A 14823-nucleotide genomic window follows, 5' to 3' on the forward strand; every position below is an offset into this window, starting at 1 on the left:
ATTGTTCCTCATATTGCATAAAATGCCTGGAACTACTTCAAGGACTCCTTGAAATCCCTGACAAAATCCTGGGTTTCCCCAAGACCCACTTTTAGAATAACTGCTGTAGACATTAAAAAAAAAACTTAAAAATTCAGTTTGGCATTAATGGATCTGTAAAGCCATCAGACTGTCAGAGAGTGAAAAATGGCTGTAGCATGAAGCATTTAATAAAGTAATCTTTGATAACTAATGAGGCTGTTTCTGAGAGCAAAAGGATCATCCAATCAGTCACAATCGATGTAACAAGACATGGATTGATAATTAAAGCAGAAGTCTCTATGGTTCACCACCAATAAGCTATTTCAAAGAGCCATGGATCTAAGTTTTAGCATGTTTCTTTATGAAAAACACACTTCCCTATTAGAGAAGGGGAAGAAAAAAGAAAAAAAAAAAAACTCTAGGGAGTCAAAACCATCACCAGACGCCACTGAAGTCGTATTTTTTAACCAGTGCGTCAGAGCTGCGCCCGTGGCCAAACCACTTATTAAAACACAGAGAAGCCAAGTGCCATAAAGACAGGAGGCGAGCAGCTTGTTATTATTCTTTCTGAGAGGTGAACAGGCTGAGATCAATGGCTGTCGTGGTTTCCCCTCACCACAACTATGGCCCAGTAAAGCACAAAGGGCCATGCAGCTCCGACCCATACAGTCAGAGATATTAACTATTCCAGGCGCCTTTGAAAATAGCTGCCAAGAATAATTTCCCACATGTAACATTTACCACCGAAGCCACAGAGTCACACTGGCATATGCCGTGCCCCACCAGACCCAATATGCCCTGATTAGGACGTCAGAGTAGAATCAATGGGAAACCAGAGCCACTTCATTAATAGAGAGATCATTTGGAGCTTGTGAAATGCATTGTAGATGAATTATTATTCATTTTTGTCACATTATTGGGGCCATATAGCATATCAGTGAAAATGCTGTATTTTGCAGCTGAAACATAGCTAAAAATACCAGTTAGTCAGAAAGGAAAAGCTGCTTTGGGGATAAATCTTGTATTTCCAGAACTAATGGAGACAGTCAAGGCCTCTCATTGGTTGTTGCTCAGCTGTTTTACTGTACGGTGAGGTCCTGTGTTAATGTAATCAAACCTGTCTAAAAGGCATGGAAATGATCAAATGTAGGAATACTGAAGCTTGGGCTCATTTGATGTAGAACCTGGTGATAAAGTAAAAAGGATCTGTTCTTCTTGAAAATGACGTGATTATACTGATTTTCTTCAGGACCTTCACTAGAGAAACAGCTGATGTTGTATAGTAACCCCAGAGACATGGCACTGCACAGCATCTGGACTCGGTATGAACAAGTTACGTAATTCAAAGTAATCCCCACTTTCTGTTCTGGTTGAGGCCGAACGAGACTGACATCCATCATGCACATCTTGCGGCAAGCGACACTGTGTCCCAGGATATAGAACACACAGAAAACAAACAAGGCATTTTCCCTACAGCTGTGTACTATTCTATCAAAATGTAAAAATGTTCCGAGAACGAAACTGCATTCTGAGACAGATATTCTACACTACCACTGGGAATCACAGGAAAACTCAATAGACATTCTTGTCACAATATTTTGCGCACTGTAACGGTAGTAGCATGACACAGTTGATTCAGCAATATACGGTACTCTGCAATGAAGTCACCATCGAAGGAACATCACATAATTGTCACTACTGCACCCCCGTGCAAGTGGGAACTTTCCTGTTAAAGACGAGGAGTTCAGATGATTAGGTGTCTTCATAGCAACCGCTATAGTGTTGACTCAGCATGAGACAATCAGACAACCCTGCATGTAACTGTTGACCATTCAGTAATATCGCATCCCTCTAAGAGGAGCATGGAGTAAGAGGGTTAAAAGATTATGTTGTAAAATAGATTCTTGGTTCTGCAGACCCTTCACATGTCAGATTTGTAGTTTGTACTCTGTTATTCAAAGAAAAAAAAAAAAACTTGTGCGATTCAGTATTAAATTTCCTGTTCTCCTGTGTCTTTGATTCGGCTCCTATGAACCCAGAAGCGAATTTGATAAAAACTTATTGAAGAATCGAAGTAGACAGAAGAAAATCCACAACAATACATAGAGCACAAGTGTACACAAGTGTTAATATAATCTTTATATCTGATATAATACTTATTTACAAGAGCGTGTCCGTATTTATATTTTATCTTACAAAAGGAACAGGCCACCAAAGCACATTATGCTTTCCATCAAGGTACAGTGTGTTTGAAGCAAAATGTTTCCACAACAAGAAGCAGCAGAGACTTACACTTTCTGCAAAGCAAAAAGCAATAAGGAAACCTTTATGTTACATCACCAATTTAACTCCCAAGTAGATTTAGATGCAACAGTGTCCACCTATCTGTACAACCTGAAATGACTGCTAAATATAAGTTACGAGAGGGGTTTGAGACAGTAAAGTTGCTATTCCTAGTCTCTGAAAACAACAGCTTGGGTAAATGTGTTTGGGCAAGTTAGATGAGTGATGAGTAAAGAGAGTAAAAAAAAAAAAAAAAAAGAGTGTCATCATCTGCAGAGAAGCTGCAGTTCACTGGAGTTGTAACTCAAGGCAGGCGCTACCACCTCTGTCCCGCCCAGAGCATCCTGCCCTCTGATCTTCAGGTTGACAAACTTGATCTTCCAGCTGTTGTTTTCCAGTGGGGAGCGGATGAGGCCAAATATTTGCTCAAAGATGCCCAGACAGGCTGCATCTCTGTGGATTGTCCCAGCCACAGCCACCAGCACTAAGCCATGGGGGGAGGCAAGGGCCCTGAGGCCATGGGGTTCCAGGTTGGGGCTGAAGAGGAGGCGTTCTTCCCTGGTCAAGGCTAGGAGACGAAGGCTAACCAGTTCAGCACCCAGGAAATCAGCCATCTGTTCACTGCCAGCTCTGAGAAAGAGAGACACAGCTCTATCATCAGAGTTTGGTTTTGGGTTGTTTTTCCCTCAGTTAACTGTAACTATGTGTTAAATTCCGATGTGCTTACTGCATATTTCAAATTATTCTTATTCTAAGATTTTATGTTCAGAACAGTTTTCAGTTCAGCTGTAATGAAACTGAAAAAATTGAAAAATGTATAACCTAAACATAGTTTCTACGTTTCATAATTCAGCAGAGATCAAATACGTTACTCCTTACAATTCAATCCTTCAAGCCAATTTGTAATGAATAAATGAAAATACATAACTGCTGTGAACACTGAAAGAAAAAGCTCCCAAACACTATCAGCAACAGCTCCATGATTTAATAATGTTTCCATCTAATTGTTAATGATGTTCTTACCTAGAGACAAGACATAGCTTCACATCTGGCCAGAAGTGTTGTGGTCCCCAGTCCTGAGGCTGCTGGCCCAGTGAGGGGTTCTGACTGTTCAAGAGCTGGAAGAACCACTGGCAGAACTGTTGGCCAAGGACCTGTGGGTCAAAGCCCACCTCAGCCTTCAAGTCTGTGGTATCAGCTGCTGGCTCTGTGGGCCGTATCTGTCTGGTCTCATCTGTCTCTCCTTGAAGGCTTTCATCAACCACGGCCTTAAAAGGAATGAGAAGTTTTTGGTATACTCAAAAATACTGCCAATTCGTGCCTCAGGTACCTTTTAGTAGATATGTTCCACTAGTACAAGATTCCAACTGCTACTAGTTGACTTTTTTTTCCTGTGGGGAAACAACATTGCACTGACCACCTCTGACCCACTAATGTGACCTTTCCTTATTACCTCAAAGGCTGCAAGTTATACTAGCACAATCACGTCAGAGAAAATAATAAGGAAGTCCTGCACACTGTCTAAGGCTTGCGAGTGGAACATTTTACTGAACAGACATTGTTCCCACCCAGCAAGGATCTTTAGTGGGTAGTCTACGAGCCAAAATGTCACCCCTTCATTATATGGAAGAACACTTGATCGGTAAAACAGCAATAGCTAGTTCTTCTGCCTCATTTAAAATATACAAAGTGGGATTGATGTTTTTTTAACATTTAATTAATAAAATTTTAATTAATACATACTTAATATTTTTTCTAAATCACAGTAGCATGCATGTACTAGTAAATGTTGAACAAACTACAAATAGACCACCAAGTAGCATCAGTGGATTTACATCAGGATGACTTGTTTTGTGCCTCTGCTGAGGCATCTAACAGCCAAACGATTTTCAGCCAGTATGACCTGGATGGCATCTCGCATGTACAAAGAATGGAGGTGAAGGATCACGGCATCCTCAACGCTGCTAGTGATATTTTTGATCCTATTTTGAAATGATTTCAAAAAGTACCAATGTCTTATCCACTGGTATTAAGTCATTTATATCCTCTGAAAACTTTTCATTTGTCATACAGACTACAATGACCTTTTTTCCAGCTGTCCACAGGTTAGTTAAAAATGTAATGAGGGATGCCAACCGAACACACCTGATTCAAGAAATTATGGTTTTCTTATTATTCCAAGCAGCCCTCAAGTTACTTATCTTCTAGTCTGCCTTAATACGAGGTTGTGCTGCCCATTGCAGGCTAAATGTCACCATCTCCCGTTTATGTTTTCTCCATATATTCAGCCATATCAGCATGATGGGACCAAGTGACTTGACCTCCTGTCCCTGTACCTTCCCGGACGACCAAAGCTCCAGCGTCTTCTTGACCAGTTGGTGTTTCTCGCTGTTCGGGGGCATCGCCACCCCCTCTTTGGCCAGGTACTTGAAAATGAGGTCACGGTGAACCTTCTTCCTTCTCAGGAGTTCCTCAGCATTTTTAGTGAAGGACAGAATTGTTTCCATAGCCTCTGTATGAACAGACCGGCATTAGGCACAAGATGGTTTCATTATCTTAAAACAATATATTTTAGGCCGAAGTGAAATAACACCAGAAATTACGTTTTTTGTTATCCCTCGTGTCAGCACACGCAAAAGTCCTTTTTGAAAACTGGCAATTCATTCTTTTCTTATTGGTAGATCTGCAACATGTATCTTAGCTCATTACTGAGGGGTTTTTTGCGACTCGCTGAGGTTCTACAGAGACTTGTAGACCACGGTCTGTTTTGTTTTAGTGTGACAAGCCGACAGCACATTGAGAGGCTATGTATCTATAGCGAAGGATATTTTAACAAATGCTCGTATAAAGTTTTAATTGATGTAATACGGAGCTTATGTGTATGACATTAACTTTTTGAGTCTGTCAACATAAGAGAAAATTAATGTAATGGTATCCTAGCTATCATGCTCTTTGCTATCCGGTACAGATTAAAAACATACCTGTTATATTTTCCACAACTATCATCTTATTCGTGACTGTGTCACTAAGTGACAGTAAGTCAGCTTTTGCCATGAACTTCAGTATCTTTCTACATCCAGAACGCTCTGTTACAGACAGTCCTGACATCTTTGACAACACGAAACAAACATTTAAGGTTCTCTTCGTCCATTAATGTCCTGCTAGAAAAGTGATCGTACAGAAACAAGTACCAGTCAAAAAACGTTCCGCACGCTACTGTACATCGAGCAAAAGACAAGGGGGGGTTTGTTGCCTTTATTTACGTAGGAAATATTGGAGTATTAAATTGAAATACGCACAAACTTCCTTATAATGGAGCAAACTACAAATTTTTTACAGCCATCTTTGAACCAAACTGGGAATCTTTGATAATAATAAAAAGAATGAGAAGACTATAATAACAATAATATATGATGAAATTAACTTTAATGTCATTCAAGTTTGTTAATGCTCTAAATCCCTGTTTTACAGGCCAAATAATCATATATGGAAGCCTCCCCATTGTGCTGGTTGCTTTGGGGTTTTACCAGATATTTTGCTGATGGCTTGCAGCTCACTTCACCGACCCCACGACACAAGTCGGGCCCCCCGAAGTGTTGCCTGGGCTTGTGGGCAAGCCAGCAGGGTCGGGAGCAACTATCTAATAGACACTGGTGGCAGAGGTCCAGGGCTCACAGTGCACTGGAGCAGAGGATCCGGGGCAGGTCCAGCCTTCGGGAGCACATACAGCATAAATAAAGTGTTCCACATCTTCTGTTGTGTCTATTAGGATAAAGTGATATTATCTACTGTTACGATTGAAGGTAATTACTTCATGGCCAGATGATAAGTGAAATTTTATAATAATTTTATTAGAGATTTTAAAGGCAAAATAGAGTTTGCAGGGGTAATAATCTATCGTCATGTCAAAACATATGATTGTGGTTTGTAATGGTAATTGAGATCATGGGACTAATGATTTACAGTCAATAGCGCCAGAATACTAAATTTATGAGGAGCACCTGAAGGCATCAAAAGAAAAGATAGCTAGCTTAACTAGCATCAGCCATGTAGCGGTTTAAACGGGCTAGCCTGCGCAGTCGTGATGATGTTGCTCTTAGTGCAGCTGGTTAATTTACGTGCAAGAGAAGCGACCCTCCGGACGGCATTAGACGTATTTATTCGGTCATTTGTTTTAAATAAGAGGATCAGGACTAAGAGGATCAGTTGTACCACTTAATCTTGAACCCCCGTTTCAAGCAAGGGAGTCCAACGCTGAAAGGTAACGTCGCGTTACTGTTGTTATGATTTTCTAATATTCACAATAGCAGACGCTGTTCCATACGTTAGCTTAGGTAGTGTATGGTTGACACTATATCTAGCGTCAAATGGTTACTCACATGTTGTGTAATGATTAAGTCATTGTTAAATTTGTCGGTTAAATTGCTGTTTAGTTATTGAAAGACATTTGTAGTACCATTCCAAACTCCATTAAAAAAACTTGGGGAATTTAATATAGCCATACTGTTAGTAAGGGTTCATAACCCTTTAGATTAAACAACCATAAATGTCATTCTATAAATCGGGGTTACCTTACATCGGCTTTTAATTTCTTCATTCAAAAAATCTCAAGATTTACTTATGTCCAGTCATCTCCCATAAAGATTTGGGACCAGTTATTATTAACGTTGTTCTTAGATTATGAGCATCTTACAGGTGAACGGCGCTAAACCAATTTCATGTCATGCACTAACTATTGATAACTTCATTAAAAGAGGCAAAACTGTGAAACAAAAATTAGGATCAAAGCCTTGGACCCTGAGCCACGTTTTCCTACTGAAATCAACATTGATCCAGTATTTGATAAACCCAGACTAACATTGACTGACTGCTCGCCTAAAGCTCTGTCGGAGTGAATGAGGAACTGTGTCATTGGCTAACTTCATACAAGAGCAGTTACCAACATTTCACTCAGTTGAAATACACATTACTGGCCTGATTCAACACACGGAAATGTTCAGAACTGAAAGAAGATTCAAAGGGCCGTAAGATTAGTGGTTTTGAATCCCTCAACTGGCCAAGAGAACGTCATGCTAAACAAATATTGAGATATAACTGAAAGTACATCAAGCTGAGGACGACAACATGATTCTTTCAGTATATTTTATTGTGCGAGAGCATTTGGAGAACTGTCCCCCTCCACAGAGAACACAAAGCCATAAAGCACAAATGAACCGAACTCAGGACCCATATACTTACTGCGTATATGGGTCCTGCGCATTAATTTTAATCAGACAGACATTTTCAACTCTGTGAGTATGGACAGAAAAAACAATTGCTCTTTCAGGCAGTGCATAGAGATATACCAGATACGTAAGCATCAGCATGTGCCAGGTCTCATCAAGGGAGAGGGTTAAAATAAATCGCAAATTTTCAACCACAAAATTTTTTTGATCTATCACACCCCCCCTGAAATGTAGAAAACAAGATTTTTATTTTCTTTAATGTGCGTATATATGCAGTATATACACAGAAGTAATCTAACATATATGCACATAAACCTACATGTACATATGCACCACATGAATATACAACACATACAGTATGCACTTACACATCTACACACATACACATGGAGAACAAAGCTACTGTATTTTAAGGCTAGATTCAGGCCAAAAGGTGAATCCACTATGCTTAACATAGTTGAGATATTTTGGATAAAGCACCTACTTGCTCAGTAGCTAAGAGCAGAAAGAGGGATACTAGGGATGAACTGTTTTTGCATAAATTGGTCAAACTGTAAGCATGTAAAACAGATCATTAGCGAAACGCGTGGCGCTCAGCCAATTTTCTCTGGACAGCTACAGCTTAAAACTCTTGTCTCTGTTGTCTCACCTCTATTGCTGTAGATGGGGGAGTTTGAGAGCAGTCCTCTGGGCCGGGTAACAGTGTACTCCATCCAGGGCTGCCCACACTGTATGCAGGCTAAGGCCACGCTCAGGCGTTTGGAGGTACCAGTATGTGACGTGGACCTGGGTAGGCATCCGGAGCTGAGAGCCAGAGTGAAGGAGCTGACAGGACGCAGCACAGTCCCTCAGATCTTCTTTAACAACGTTCATGTCGGGGGCAATGATGACCTGCAGAAATTGGTGAGGAGGAGGAGAAACACCCAGTGAACTTAGTGCAATGTATATTTTTGAACAGTGTCAAAAAATCCTACTTGTATCTACGCTTATTCAAAATTGTGTTTAAACATGTATGTAAGTGTTGATCTGTCTCACCTCCTCAGGCTCCTGAGGAGCTTCAGAGGTTGGTGAGTCTGGTCAAGGAGGAGCCTCTTCCAGCAGAAGCTCCACCGCTACCAGAGGAAAACCAGTCAGAGGATACAGCTGGGGAGACTGATGGAGGTGAGGGGAAAAAGTGCAGAGCACTTGCTTTTACCAGATCACTTTGTTGCCTTCACATATGGGAGAACAGCCAATTATATCTCTGGTGAGAAATTTGGTGTAGAAAGAGTTTCTTCTGCAGTGAAAAATGTCTCTAATGCAAAGTTCATGGTGTGTTTAAGTATTGTACACTTATTTTTCTGTCATTGGGTTAAATCATTGTGCAATGTTAGTTTGGAAACAAAATCAGTTTCAGTTTGGTTTGGTCTGCTCTGGAATAAGTGTGACACTTTGTGAAATGGTGAAACTGTAATCAGTGAGGAGAAAATCGACTCCCCAGTAGAGTGAATGAATCAGGAGCGCTGGTTTTGCATAGTCATCTTTGTAAGGAGGTGAGCCAAGAGCTACGACTGGTTATGAAATAATGCTGGCATATGTGGACATGTTTGGCTAACAGCAGATTTGTGTGTGTGTGTGTGTGTGTGTGTGTGTGTGTGTGTGTGTGTGTGTGTGTGTGTGTGTGTGTGTGTGTGTGTGTGTGTGTGTGTGTGTGTGTGTTTTATCTCATCTCCCAATCTCCTGTTGCTACAGCCAACACAGACAGTTGATACAGGGAACTTGATACTCTGGATGAGTCCAGAAGCACCAGGCTGCCTCACAGTAACTCATTATATGTGATTACTAAGCTGCCTACAGTGTGGACAATGTCTGCCCACAGGAGCACATACACAGCTGTAGTGTTAGCTTTGATGTAGTATTAGCAACATCATCATAAATAGTAGGAAGTCAAGATCAAATAGGAAGGGCAGTTCAAAGTGTTGCCATTGTGGAGTTGCCACACCAACCAGTAATTCCAGCTCCTACTGCCACAGTAACTTGACAATGAATGTTAATAGCAGAGTAGCAGCTATGTTTTGGTAGTGAAGTGAATGTATCAGTCATTTCAAATCACTTTTTCTTTTCTCCGTGACACCTGCCAGCCTTCATATGAAGGCTCCATCTATGTCGACAAGGAGGTTTTCCTACATATTTTCCCAAAAGGCACAGCATATTTTCATTTATCTCAAGTTGTGTCTTTCTTTCCCCGAAAAGCTGTTTTACATTTTTCAGAAAGAAAAAATGTAAAACAGCTGTGTCAGAGTAAAAGATGCTATGACCTGACCCAATTCAGGTGACATCATTTCCTCTAACCAGATACATTTTTGTGCACATGCTGGACTGCATAGTTGCACATAATTCTCTCTCACATGTGGGTGTGAACATGTCTATTTCTGTTTGTTTGTACATGTGCGGCTTGGCACATTCCTCCCCTCAAAGCGTTTAAGTGTGAGAGGGATGAGTTGGCGGGACTGGTAGAGGACCTCAAACATGGCAGTGTGATTGGCAGTCAAAGGAGGGGGCTCACTTTATATAAAAAGAGCTTCTCAGGCGAACAGCTGGTTGACTGGCTGCAGAAAGAGAAGGGCATGGGTAAGTAAGGCTGTAGACCTGCAGTAAAACAGGCTTTCTCTGTTCTGGTATTTTTATTTAGTAGACATTATTAAAAATAATCTGGAAACTCATTGAACTACCTCAGAGTGTCCTGATTCATACAAAGTATAGCCAAATCCAGATGTTTACACTACTGACTGTGGCCATGTGTGTGCTAGCCAGGGCTGAGGCCTGTAACATTGGCCAGGCATTGTTGCAGAAGAAGTACATGGTCAGTATGCGTGGCTGTGGGCAGCAGGATGGCACTTTTGGAGAAGGGAAAGACACCATGGACACACTGTACAGGCTGCTGGAGGATGACCCTCATGCAGCCCTCAACGCAGGACAGACTGCAACCTGCAGTCCCATAAAGGGTAGGTCAGGACCGGTACAGGGTTTGGACATACACACATCGCATTCCCGGTTCACACTGATTAGTGTCCTTCAAGGCTCTCTAACCCCTGTCCCTTGTATATGATAAAAGGCTGTCATAAAAAAAAGTTGACATCATTCCATTGGTGACTTCCACCTCCTTTATGAGGCTTTTGATCCAGCATGAGCATGAGACTCTGTTCTTAACCTTGGAAATATCAGTAGCATTTTGAAAACAAGTAAATAAATAATATAACTCAAGGTCCACTTACTAACTTTTTTGCAACGCTTTCAACTGCAATTCACAGTCTTCACCGGTAGATGGAGTCTGCTCAGTTGCTATAGTTGTCACCATGACAACTGAGCAAGTGAGCAGATGGCCAATAAATACGGATGAAAGCTCAAGAAAAAAGCTAGTAAGTGGAAGTTGAGGTTTGTATTAAAAAATGTTTGCAAAGTTAGTCATATAAGTCTGTTGTACAACTTAATGAATTGACTGCAACATTTTGTTTAGTTTGTGTCCCACTGTCTCAGTGTTGTTGCCATGTTGCTGTTTTTTTTTTTCTTTCTTTAATTAAAAGTTTTTTTGCATATACTATTGGTACAAAATATCATCAAGTGTTAGTTTAAGTTCAGAAATATGAACAGAAGAAAAAAGCTGGCCTGAAAATATATATCCTTCAAGCCCTGTTTCAAAACCATGTTTTGCTTTGCTGTGGGTTTGGTGTCATCTTTTGTCAGATTACTACTTGTTAGCTTTTAATTAATTTTCAAAGATTTGTGTTCTGCGATGGTGGTGAGGCGTATTGCCTGGCTCTGTGTTGTTGTATTTGTAACTGACCGTGGCACCCCTCCAGAGGCTAACTAACAGGCTAATCTGTGCTGTGCTACACAGAGGTGGTTATAATCTCTGCTTTTCTCAGTGTGTCGGTGTTGTTATGCTTGGCTGTTTTCCTCTTGAATTGATCTGCAATGCTGTCTTTTCTCAGAGGTAATGTTTCCTAATGATGATCTCATTTGTACTACTTCAAGGGTAGCCTGATCCTTGTTGCAGTTTGTAAATGTTCTTCCCATTGAACCATCTCTCTCTTTCTCCCTCTCTCTCTCTCTCAGCTGCTGAACTCTCTTTGCTTTTACGGGAAATGATTCTGAAATTGTTCTCCGAGCATCTCTCTGCTGATGGCAAGGTAACGTCCTCATTGACTACGGAGGGCTTCTGACTCACGGAGTGTTTTCATCTGTGCACGTGTCTGTTTTGTACCTTCAAGGTTAAGTATGAATCTGTGGCATGCAATGTGTACTATTGCGTTAGGCAGGTTCAGGTTTCATGTGCAAGTGCTAGCAAATGGCTGTGCACACAGATTTACCTTGTGTGTTTGTCATCTTGTGGCCTTTTATGACCCATTTTCATGTTTTTTTTGTTTTGTTTTGTTTTTTTTTTAAGAGATTTTTTTTTTTGACATGGCCTCACATTGTACGTCTAAAAAAACTTGCCCACGTTTTGTGGTGGCTTTACTCCTGTATATTTTGAGAAACTGAGCGTATATATGTGTTCTCCTTGCTCCCCCAGTCTGTGGACTACAAAGGCATGTCAGAGAACCCCGCGTTTGAGCGTTATTCTGAGTTAGCCATTCAGCTACAGAGGGTGGAGCTGCTTTCACTGAGCCGGGAGGAGAAGTTGGCCTTCTTCATCAACATCTACAATGCCCTGGTCATCCACGGGTATCTACGCCTGGGGGCCCCAACCAACATGTGGCAAAGATACAGAGTAGGATCAGATCAAAGTTGCCACACTGTTTTCCAAAACCCTCCATACATTTTCAGATAATTATTCTGCAAAAAAGCATTTAAAGAAAACATTAAGGCTGAGCTAATATTTCTGTGCTGAAGTTCAGCATAGGCATTTTTTTTTAACTGACTTACACTAATTACAGTGTAAAGATAAAATATATGCATTAAATGGCATGAATGAATGGTATGAATCATCATGTTATCTTAACTTTTTATTGTATTTTCACATCCTGTGGGCAAAAGGGTTACCATTTTAGGATATTCTTCATTTTTGATTCAGTTCGCGTGTTGTTAAACGGGATTGGATGAAATTACATTAAAGATATTTGTTTCCGTCCCATTTTGTAGTTCTTCAACTATGTGAGCTACCTAATTGGAGGAGAGGTGTTCACATTACAGGACATTGAGAACGGCGTTCTGAGAGGGAACAGGAAAGGTGTCGCACAGCTTCGAAGGCCTTTTTCCAAAACAGACCCACGGCTACAAGTATTCAGACATTCTGTCAAATCACAAATGAAACATTTCACTCATTCTGTAACAGTATTCTCTGGAGTAACTAAATGACGCTTCTCTTGTCGTCCACCAGGTGGCCCTCCCAGATGCTGAGCCCCTCATTCACTTTGCCTTGAACTGTGGCGCAAAGGGCTGCCCGCCAATTAAAACATACACTCCACAGGTAAGAGGATGTCAGTTCCGGTGCTGTTGTTTTATTGTATTATTAGTCTGAACTAATGGGAATATACTGGGCAGTGTTCTGCACTCAATGTACAACGCATCTGGTGATACTAAGAGCTTGAATGGTCTGAAATGAAGTATGATCTACTCAAACCTGTCAGGACATTGACAGCCAGCTCCGCACAGCAGCTGAAGCCTTCCTGGAGAACGACGACGGCTGTCTGGTGGATTCTGGGAAAAGAGAAGTGCGACTCAGTCAGATATTCAAGTGGTACAAGGCTGACTTTGGAGGCACTGATGAGAAGGTAGGTTTAACTCCAGCTGCTGTATCTGTATATAGATAGAGACACTGAATCAACATTCGCAGTCTCTTTCATCTGAAATGATAGTATACTACAGCATTTAAACGTTTTTAAGTTATGTTTAATTTATCAGCTCTTGTGTCTAAGAATAATAGTGGTGGGTCTAAGCACAGTGCAAATTACAGTTACCATTCAAGCACTGCAAATGCTATCAGCCAGTAAAAAACATGCTGATATTTTCAACCTTCAACCCAACTGTTCACCTCACTCTGGGGTATCTTCTCATGACTCTCTTCACTTCAGCTGCTGAGGTGGGTGTTGGAGCACATGGGGGACTCGCCGAAGAAGGCCAGCCTGCAGGGCGTCCTTTCTGCCGGGAAGACCAAAGTCAGCTTCCTCCCGTACGACTGGAGCTCCAACAGCACCCACTGAGCGTCAACACCCAAACACCTACACGTCCAGCTACACCCTCTGTCTCTTTGCATCTGTCCACTTTCCACTGAGCTGCAGCTGCAGCTACTTAAAAAACCAGAAGGACGGTGACAGCGTGTTCGCCGAATGCAATGCACTGGTCCCAAAGCTCATGTAAATGTTTTTATGCAAAACAAACTGTAAATCCAAGTGGTGAAAGGGAGGTGTTTGCACTGTACCATCGAATCACACTTCTTTTGTAGGCTTATTCTAACTGTAAGGTCTTATTGTAAGCCTCTACACCCTGTGTTTGGAAGTCATATATGAGTTGTACTTTCAAATTTCAAGTAATTACAACAGAGAGCTTATTTTAGAGTTGCACACAGAAATTTTGTAATGCAGCATATTTAATGAGATAAAATGCACATAAAGCGTGTTATTGACTTCGCCTATCGATGTTTCCTATGTGAAATGACACTCTAAAAAATGGCATACATATCACAAATTATTTTAGAGTGTATTATCATAGAGAATGTTAAACAAGCATACAACTTAGATCATGAATATGGTTTTCATGCTTTCCAGTCCTAGTCTTTAAACACCATGTCAGTAACTCAGGACTCATAGATGATCATGATCTTCTCCGTCCAAATCAACCCTTCGCTCATCCGACCGCACTGCCTTGACAAGCCATATCAAAACCTTTTGAGCATACAAACCCACTCATTCATGAGCAGTGGACTGCAGATTCTCCACAAAGCTGCTCCATCATTCCGGCACCGTTTTCAGTGGCTATGAGCGGGGCCGTATCCTCTGACATCCCCATCTTTATGGACTGCGTCCTTTGTAGGATCCAGCTCCTGAATTAAAATACTGTACAGCAACTGTGTCCTTGTTAAAGAAACACAGACAGATGCAGTGTTCAGACTTTTGCATGTTATTATCAGTTTTTATTCATAACCCCAGTAATATTTTGTTTCTCCCTCTCTTCTCATGAACCTACATCTTTGTCCACTCCTTTTTATCCAGGTCTTCCATTTGAAATCGCAAAAGGGCTTCTACTGTGTTTTTAGCAGTTATTTAGTAAAAAAAATCAGATAATGTGAATAATGGAAACATTTATCAAAACTGCA

The 14823-nt window shown here is 41.1% G+C and overlaps 2 protein-coding genes across 4 annotated transcripts; one reads left to right on the forward strand and one right to left on the reverse strand.

Moving 5' to 3' along the window:
* Positions 1 to 2141: 2141 nt before the first annotated feature.
* c16h3orf38 (chromosome 16 C3orf38 homolog) lies at positions 2142 to 5505 on the reverse strand. Its single transcript, XM_040149360.1, has 4 exons — positions 5286 to 5505; positions 4641 to 4816; positions 3328 to 3572; positions 2142 to 2934 (listed from the first exon to the last, which is right to left on the reverse strand). Exons 1-4 carry the CDS (start codon positions 5410 to 5412, stop codon positions 2571 to 2573), a joined length of 912 nt encoding a protein of 303 aa, XP_040005294.1. The 5' UTR covers positions 5413 to 5505; the 3' UTR covers positions 2142 to 2570.
* Positions 4615 to 14133, forward strand: zgc:152951 (uncharacterized protein LOC569013 homolog). 3 transcript variants are annotated; one of them, XM_040149357.1, is made up of 12 exons: positions 4615 to 4727; positions 5776 to 6565; positions 8193 to 8432; positions 8573 to 8690; positions 9957 to 10139; positions 10319 to 10513; positions 11625 to 11698; positions 12082 to 12279; positions 12651 to 12788; positions 12889 to 12978; positions 13139 to 13282; positions 13583 to 14133. In XM_040149357.1, the coding sequence occupies exons 3-12, from the start codon at positions 8193 to 8195 to the stop codon at positions 13709 to 13711; spliced, it is 1509 nt and encodes a 502-aa protein (XP_040005291.1). In that variant the 5' UTR covers positions 4615 to 4727; positions 5776 to 6565; the 3' UTR covers positions 13712 to 14133. The 3 variants fall into 3 exon arrangements, with proteins under 3 accessions (XP_040005291.1, XP_040005292.1, XP_040005293.1); XM_040149358.1 differs by having other exon boundaries at positions 9987 to 10139; XM_040149359.1 differs by lacking the exons at positions 9957 to 10139; positions 10319 to 10513.
* The last annotated feature ends 690 nt before the right edge of the window (positions 14134 to 14823 follow it).

This window comes from Xiphias gladius, chromosome 16, assembly GCF_016859285.1.
Source record: "Xiphias gladius isolate SHS-SW01 ecotype Sanya breed wild chromosome 16, ASM1685928v1, whole genome shotgun sequence".
NCBI lineage: Eukaryota > Metazoa > Chordata > Actinopteri > Istiophoriformes > Xiphiidae > Xiphias > Xiphias gladius.

Excerpts from the sequence above, each read along its gene's own strand:
- c16h3orf38 (XM_040149360.1), bottom strand. The coding sequence starts at position 5,412 with ATGTCAGGACTGTCTGTAACAGAGCGTTCTGGATGTAGAAAGATACTG. Across the intron at positions 3,573-4,640 it reads AGCTTTGGTCGTCCGGGAAG|GCCGTGGTTGATGAAAGCCT; the intron begins GTACAGGGACAG and ends ATTCCTTTTAAG. Across the intron at positions 2,935-3,327 it reads AAGCTATGTCTTGTCTCTAG|AGCTGGCAGTGAACAGATGG; the intron begins GTAAGAACATCA and ends TCTCTTTCTCAG.
- zgc:152951 (XM_040149357.1), top strand. The coding sequence starts at position 8,193 with ATGGGGGAGTTTGAGAGCAGTCCTCTGGGCCGGGTAACAGTGTACTCC. Across the intron at positions 8,691-9,956 it reads AGCTGGGGAGACTGATGGAG|GTGCGGCTTGGCACATTCCT; the intron begins GTGAGGGGAAAA and ends TTGTTTGTACAT. Across the intron at positions 13,283-13,582 it reads TTGGAGGCACTGATGAGAAG|CTGCTGAGGTGGGTGTTGGA; the intron begins GTAGGTTTAACT and ends TCTTCACTTCAG.